Source organism: Tenrec ecaudatus, chromosome 1 (genome assembly GCF_050624435.1).
Source record: "Tenrec ecaudatus isolate mTenEca1 chromosome 1, mTenEca1.hap1, whole genome shotgun sequence".
NCBI classification, from domain to species: Eukaryota; Metazoa; Chordata; class Mammalia; order Afrosoricida; family Tenrecidae; genus Tenrec; species Tenrec ecaudatus.
In genome coordinates, this window is record NC_134530.1 from 3,739,864 (window position 1) to 3,748,098 (window position 8,235).

An 8,235-nucleotide genomic window follows, 5' to 3' on the forward strand; every position below is an offset into this window, starting at 1 on the left:
TGACAGGGGCAGTTCCACCCAGTCCTCTAGGGTCACTCTGAGTAAGCTTTGATTCTATGGGTGAGAGAGAGAGCGCGCACGCGAGAGAGAGAGAGAGAGAGAGAGAGAGAGAGAGAGAGAGAGAGAGAGAGAGAGAGAGAGAGAGAGAGAGAGTTACCAATTCATTACTTCCTGTAGGTAACCAATTTCATTAGTTCCTGGTTTATCTTCCCTGTGCTTCTTTTGTAAAAATACGTGGATATGTATATATTTTATTTCTCATTTATGAAACAAAAGTGGTCTACTCTATAGCCTTCTTTGCACTTACAAAAATGTGAATAATAGGCTCCTGTGATGCATCGCCATGTAAATATCTGACAGGCAGGACGTATGTTCATTGTTGCAAGTCGGCCATCATGAAAGCAGAGTAAGGAATCACAAAAACAGTATGTCATTACATACTGTGAACTATTTCTAATGACAAATAAATGACATTTTGTCTTGAGGCATGGTGTAGCAGGGGTAACCGTCTTAATATAACAACAGTACACTACATCATCACTAGATTTTGCGATAGTCTGCGTAAAAAGCCAATGTCGTGTGAAGGTTGAGATAATTTCTTTCTCACCAGATCAGCATATCTGCCTGTGGGCGGACCCGCCTGGCGATGGACAGAATGGTGCCTCAGTGCCTAAGACCATCGGAAATATGTGTTTTCCGATGGTCTTAGGTGACCCTTGTGAAAGGGTCGTTCGACTACCCAAAGGAGCCACGGCCCACAGGTTGAGAACCGCGGTCCTAGAGGGTCTTCCTCTTTTCGCCGTCCCTCTTCTTTACCAGGCATAATGCCCTTCTCCAGGGACCAGTCTCCCTGATGGCATAACATGCCCAAAGGAGGTGAGACAGTCTCGCCATCCTCACTTCGTTTTTTTTTTTTTAATCACTTTATGGGGACTCACACAACTCTTTATCACAATCCATACATACATGCATTGTGTCGAGCACGTTTGTACATATGTTGCCATTGTCGCTCTCAAGACATTTTCTTTCTACTTGAGCCCTTGGTCTCGGCTCCTCATTTTCCCCCTCCCTTCCCCGCTCCCCCTCCCTCCTTCAAGAACCCTTGATAATTTATAAATTATTACTCTTTTCCTGTCTTACACGGTGACTCCCCTCACCCACTTTTATGTTGTCTGTCCCCCTGAGGGGGTGTGTTATATGTAGATCATTGTGATCGGTTCCCTTTTTCTCCCCCCACCTTCTCCTTACCTCCTGGACCTTTGCTTCCCAATGGACTACTCTCATTATGGGTCCTGAGGGGGTTATCTGTCCTGGATTCCCTGTATTTCCAGCTCTGATCTGTACCGGTGTACATGCTCTGGTATAACCAGACTTGTATGGTACAATGGGGGTCATGGTTGTGGGGTGGGGGTGGGGAGCATTCAAGAACTAGAGGAAAGTTGTGTTTCGCCATCCTCCCTTCTAAGAAGCATTCTGGCTGTACTTTTTCCACGGCAGGTTTGTTGGTCCTTCTGGCGTTCCGTGTCCTTCCCCCCACCAGCATCCCAGCGCCTCAGTTCTTCCTGATGAACCGTTCAGCTTTCCCATGCCTAACCTGCTGCGGATGCCTTTTGTTATACCTTTATCTTCAAAAGCTACAGGTCTAACACACTTCATCTGCAGAGGGTTCTGTACATGCAGACAATGGAGACATGCTGGGTTGTCAATGGCAAGGTCAGCAGTTCGATACTACAAGCCATTCCCGGGGAGAAAGAGGAGACTTTCTACTCTCACAAGGAGTTGAGTCTGAGAAACCCACAGGGGCAATCCTGCCCTGTCCTCTAGGGTCGCTATGAGGCGGCATCACCGTGAAGGCAGGGAGGGGTTGTTGTTTCTGGTCATCTTCAGAGGACAGATGCTCTGTGGGAGGAGGAGGAGGCTTTTTGCTTCTGTGTGGAATGAGTCTCAGAAACTCTCAGGAGGCAGGTCTGCCCTGTCCTAAAGGATCACTGAGTCAGCATCGACGGGATGGCTGTGAGTTTGTATCTTCAGGGTAAACTCCTGGAAGGGGGGACCAGTTTTCTAAAGCCTGAGGATCATTGTAGGGTCTAATGAGAAGCAATGGACTGCGATCCAAGGGGCTGGTGGTTCGAACCCGCCCAGTGTTCGGGGATCTGTGTAAAGGTCATGCAGCCCAGGAGATGAGTCAGATTCGAGTCCTGAGTATGTTACCACAACAACGACATGTGACAAGCGCTGGCGGTCCCGTGGTAGAACAGCTTGCCTTCCAAGATCGAATGCCAGGCCGATTCACCTCCTTTGCTGCCGCTACTAGTCTGCCTGCGGAGGCGTGCACGTCGCTGGGCTGGTTGATGAGTTTCAGGGGAGCCTCCAGACTCGGGGACGAGGAAGAAAGACCTGGCGATCGGCGTGCACACACCCTGAGGTCCGATACGGCCCGCTCTGGATGGGCCCGACTGGCCAGAGTTTGTGTTCCCTGGTGCTTGGGGCCCGCTGCGCCTTGAGGCTGACGTCAGCACGTCAATCCAGAGGTGGGATCCAAGGGACTTCACAGGCACGTGTTCTGGGCGCCACCGGAAGGGGCATTTCCTGAGCGGCCCCTATGAACCTGTGTGGCTCCGGTCACCAGCTGTGCGATCAGGTCGGTAATTTCACGCCTGTGCGTGACGTTCAGGAGTCCCTGGGTTCGGGGCCCACCGCAGGATCTCGCTCTTCGCAGAGAGCAGGCCCAGAGGAAACTGGGAAACTGGGAAGCACGCTCACGCCATGTGTCCAGACGAAGGCCAACCAGTGGGCTTGAGGTTTTGAGCTGACGGTTTGAGACAGCTGCAGGAGGTCTGGGCAGGGGCACTGTTTCCTGCAGACGTGCCCCGCGCCCTGATGGCAGCGGCTCCAGGGAGGTCAGTGTGGGCAGCTCTGTTCTCCCAGCGGATCGTCCCTGAGCTCTGAGCGTGCTCAGTGTGCTTGGTCTCAGGACACGGTCAGATCGGGGCTCAGTCTGAGGTGGGAGCCCAGTCCAGGGTCAGTCCTATGTCCCTTGTAGGACACCTGCCCCCCCCACCCCACCCCATGGGACACCTGACTGGCATCGTTGGCTCCTCCCATGGCCAAGGGGACATCACTGCTTTAGGAAAGTTCTAGGCCAAATGACCTTGAAATAGGGAGAGGCACACACAGACCCAGGTGGGGAAACTGCAGGACCCTCCTTGTGCAGCTGGGGTCAGGGCATCTTGGTGGGGGGGGCGGCTCGGTGGGTCTGTGAGTTCGAGGAGGACCAGGTCCACGCTCAGATCTCAAAACGTGGCCCAGACACACTTCTAGATGTTGGGCAGCCCTCGCGAGAGCTGGAAGAAGTCGTTCACGGAGGGTGGGAACGGTTCTCCTTGAGAGGGGGTAGCGGCGCACAGCTGACACCTGCCCTCCCCCCCCCTTGGGCTTTCGAGGACCGGAAGTGGGCGGCTGAGGCAGGGGTGGGTGGGTCTGCAGCAGGGAACAGCCAGACACCTTCCTGAGGCCCCCTTGTCCAGCCCATGACGGTTGGGTTTCCCGTCCCTGCCCCGGCCTCCTCGCCACCCCGGGGGTACCTTGAACATAACAGGAAATTTCAAACAACAGGAAACAGCCCGGGCTGGTGGCAGCTCCACCCTGCCCGGCCCAGCCACCCCAGGCCTCAGTCTGCCCCCGGGGTCCCGCTATGAATGCTACAGGGTCCCTGGCTGCTGCCCCCGAGACCTGCCAGTGGCTGGCAGCTGAGGGCCACAGCCAGCTGATCCTGCTACACTACAACTACTCCGGGCGCCTGGTGGGGCGCGGGGACCCTGAGGACGGGGGCCTGGGGGCCCTGCGAGGCCTCTTTGTAGCTGTGAGCTGCCTGGTGGTGCTGGAGAACCTGGTGGTGCTGGCCGCCATCACCACGCGCATGCTGTCGCGGCGCTGGGTCTTCTACTGCTTGGTCAACATCACGCTGAGCGACCTGCTCACCGGCGTGGCCTACCTGGCCAATGTCCTGCTGTCCGGCCCGCGCACCTTCCGCCTGTCGCCCACCGAATGGTTCCTGCGGGAGGGACTCCTCTTCATGGCCCTGGCCGCCTCCACCTTCAGCCTCCTGTTCACCGCCATCGAGCGCTTTGCCACCATGGTGCACCTGGTGGCCGAGAGCCGGGCCACCAAGAAGGTGCGGGTGTACGGCTTCATGGGCCTGTGCTGGCTGCTGGCCGCGCTGCTGGGGCTGCTGCCGCTGCTCGGCTGGAACTGCGTGTGCCACTTCGCGCGCTGCTCCAGCCTGCTGCCCCTCTACGCCAAGGAGTACATCCTCTTCTGCGTGGTGGCCTTTGCCACCGTCCTGGCCACCATCACGGTGCTCTACGGTGCCATCTTCCGAGTGGTGCGCATCAGCCGGCGCCGCTCCCCGCGCGCGCGCCGCCTGCTGCGCACCGTGCTGCTCATCCTGGCGGCCTTCCTCGTGTGCTGGGGGCCGCTCTTCGGCCTGCTGCTGGCCGACGTCTTCGGCTCCACGCTCTGGGCGCAGGAGTACCTGCGCGGCATGGACTGGATCCTCACGCTGGCCGTGCTCAACTCGGCCATCAACCCGGTCATCTACTCCTTCCGCAGCCGCGAGGTGTGCCGCGCGGTGCTGGGCTTCCTGTGCTGCGCCTGCCTGCGCCTGGGCCTCCGCGGGCCCGGGGACTGCCTGGCGCGCGCCGCCGAGGCCCCCTCCGGCGCCTCCACCACCGACAGCTCGCTGCGGCCCCGGGACAGCTTCCGCGGCTCCAGGTCGCTCAGCTTTCGCATGCGCGAGCCCCTGTCCAGCATCTCCAGCGTCAGGAGCGTGTGAGGCCCACGTCGGCGTGACGGGACCGCTGCCAGGCGTGCTCTTGCACGCGGGGGTTCCCGGCGGCAGGAGAGGCCGGGCCCACGGGACTCCGGAGACGCGTGGTCAACAGACACCCTAGGCGTTCCCTGGGGACTGGGTGCCAAGATGGTTTCCAGAAACGTTGCTGGAAGTTTCCAGCCAGAGTGCTCCCCTGGGGGGGCTTGTGTGTACGCTGGCTCCCCTGTGACTCTGCGGGGGGCCTGGGCCCAGGGTGCATGGGCCTGGCTGGGGGTTGGTGCCCCGGCAACAAGGACATTCAATGGTGGTACAAGACGGCCCGTGTCTCCCTCTTATTCATGTGTGTGCACGTGGGCAGGGCAGCGCTGGGGGCGCTTGGAGCAGTGAGTTGGTGGGTGTGGTCCTGGCCCGAGGGGGGCGGGTGGTCTGTAGGCTGCGGTGTGAGGGTGAGAGGGGTGTGTGTCTGGACCAGGACGGATAGGCGCCTGGTGGGGGGTGGGTAGAAGGGGCAGAGGGCTTCCTACTGTGTGAGTGTGACCGCGTGTGCCACGTTTCTGAATACGTGTGCACACAAGAGCTTGTGGCAGGAAGGGCGTTGCAGTGCGTGTGCACACTCTGGGTGTGGCACAGAGACCCTTTACATGTCTAAGCGTTCATTGCTCTCGCCAAAGGCGCGTGTGCACCTGTGTGCGTACTGTGTGCGCGGTTCTATTCGCTTTGGGTGGGCACATGCACATGTGTGGATACGCATGCATGTGTGTGCTGTGTGCGCACAAGCATGCATATGCATGCACATGTGTGCGCGCAGGTGTGTACACGGTATTGCTGTTTTGCATGCAGTGCATGCATGTGCATGTTTGTGCACAGGTGTGTCCAGGTGTCCGTGTGTACTGGGTGGATGCATGCCTAGGCATGCTCAGGTACGTGTACATATACAGGCACGCTCTGTGTGCAAGTCCGCACACTTTGAGCCGACATGCAAGTGTGTACACATATGCACCCACTGTGCGTGTGTGCCTGCATATGTACACACGTGCGTGTGCACACATGTAGGTGTGAATATATGTTGTAGATTTGTATGCAGTGTGTGTGCATGTGGGTCCTGTGTTTGTGTGGGTGCGTGAGGACACATGTATGTCCTTGTGTGCACTCTACAGGCGTGCATGTGCATACTAACCATTAACCGTAAGTGTGTGACCAGCAAGGCTGTTGCGAAATTTCCCAGGCCTGCCCTTTCTTGCTCACTTCCCCTTTCCCTGCTCCGCCCCCGTCTCAGCCTGGGGCCCCTGGGGGTGCTGGTGGGTTCCTGCCGCTTGCCTTACAGTTAGCAGTCCAAGGGGTAACTCATGCTTATAGGCCTCCCACACTGTACAGGATCAGGACCCTCAAAATATGACCATCTTTCTCTAGTAAGTAGGCGATTCTTGGACCAAGGTCGCCCTTGAGGAGAAGACCCTTGCCTCCCACCTGGCAGAGCCTCTCTACCTCTGACTTCTAGAACTTTCTATACCCGGCACCCTTCAGAAAGCTCCTGAGAGAGGTTCAGGTCGGGACCATGCCCCGAGCCTGCAGCTAAGGCCCAGGTCCAGTCCCTTCTGCTGCCTTACTTCCTGGCCCTCAGTTTCCACAGGTTTAAAATGGGCGGGCCCGGGCGTAGCCCAGGATGAAGCCCTCCATGACTGGCCATACAACTGGCAGTTCAACCCCTCAGAGGCACCTCAGAAGATGGGTGCCCCACGAGGAGGAACAGGCTGGACAGCCCAGCCACTAACGGCGACAACAGTGTGGAAAGGCTGGCAGTTCAAACCCGTTTACTGCCCTTGGGGGAGGAAGACTTGGATTTGCTTTGGGTACACAGCATAGAAGCTAATGGACGTTCTGGTGGGCCTTGATGGTTCCAGGAGTCCTGGTGGCACTGCTGGGTAAGCGTTGGACTGTTAACTGCAGGGATGACCAACGGTTCAACCCCCCCAGCCACTCCAAGAGAGAAAGATGAGGCTGTGTGTGCCCATGCAGACTCAGGGTCACGGAATCTTGTATAGGGTCACTGTGAGTTGGAATCGGTCGATGGCAGTGGCTCTGGTGGTTTGGTGGACGATGTTTGCGGGTGCCCTAGTGTCGCCATGGTTAAAAGCCCAGCTGCCAACTCCAAGGTTGGCAGTTCAAATCCACGAGCTGCTCCGCAGGAGGAGGATAAGGCTCTCTGCTCTCCTTAAGATGTACTGTGGTAGAGACCCTGCGGGCGCCTCTCCTCCATCCTTCAGGGTTGCTGTGAGTTTGAGTGGACTCAACATCGGTTTGGTTCCCTTTTCGACCTTCGCTGTTGTCCTTGACATTGACTGGCCAGCCTTTAAGGAGTCCTGATGGCACTGTGGGTTACGCTGTGAACCGTAAGCTTAAACCCACCGGCCACCCCTCCGGAGAAAGAGCTAAAGCCTGTCTGTTCCCATGAAGACAGACAGCCTTGGAGACTCTAGGGTAGCGGTTCTCAACCTGTGGGTCGAGACCCCTTTGGGGGTCGAACAACCCTTTCACAGGGGCCGCCCAATTCATCGCAGTAGCAAAATGACTGATGAAGTACCAATGAAAGTCATTTTATGGTTCGGGGGGTCACCACCACATGAGGACCTGTAGTGGTTCCACTCAGTCCTGTAGGGTCACTCTGAGTCCCAATCGACTCGGTGGCATTGGATTTGGTTTGGTGGGCAGCCGTCAGGGTACAGACTGTGGCGTGTAGGCCAGGGCGGTGGGCGTTCAGGGGGAGGTCCTAGAACCCAGATCTGGGGGAGGGACTGTGGACTTGCCTCTGCACGAAGTGCGTGTGGGTGGAGGGGGCATGCTTATCAGGGACATGTCCATGCTCAGTTCAGTACAGTGGCCCATTGTCATGAGTGAGAAAATCCACCCAGAAGCACCTCGGAAGAAAGGCCTGCCGATCACAGCCTTGAAACCCCCCACGGAGTGCAGCTCTGGATGGTCCTGCCACCCGTGCACCTGCCCGTGTTTCCTGTCACCTAGGTAGCATCTTGAACAGCTGCTCCCGGAAGAATGGTCTGCACAGGCAGGGCACATTCCCGGCGCTTACCTGGGGCCCAAGAATAGGTAGGATCTTCCTTGCTTCTGGATTCCTGTTCCGAGTGTGTTTCTTGGGGTCCACAGCTGGCAGGGTGGGAGTCTGAGATTCTGGGCCACCCCTGAGCATCTCGGCCTGTGTCGAGGACCTTATGTGGGTGGCGCTATCCTTTCTTCTCCTCCAGGGGCCCCCTTGGGTGCTGTGGGAGGAGCTGAGTGCTTTGCTGCGTCTGCCACCTCAGGGCTGTTGTCACCCCCACTGACCTCTTCCCGGGGCGTGAGCTCCATGAGGTGGGGGCCCATGGCTGTGTTTCAGCCGTCTCTGCCACCCG

General features: G+C 57.6%; 1 protein-coding gene across 1 annotated transcript; it reads left to right on the plus strand.

The window, feature by feature from the left end:
* The first annotated feature begins 3,694 nt into the window (after positions 1 to 3,694).
* S1PR4 (sphingosine-1-phosphate receptor 4) lies at positions 3,695 to 4,834 on the plus strand. Its single transcript, XM_075535452.1, has one exon. The coding sequence runs from the start codon at positions 3,695 to 3,697 to the stop codon at positions 4,832 to 4,834; it is 1,140 nt and encodes a 379-aa protein (XP_075391567.1).
* The last annotated feature ends 3,401 nt before the right edge of the window (positions 4,835 to 8,235 follow it).

Excerpts from the sequence above, each read along its gene's own strand:
- S1PR4 (XM_075535452.1), top strand. The coding sequence starts at position 3,695 with ATGAATGCTACAGGGTCCCTGGCTGCTGCCCCCGAGACCTGCCAGTGG.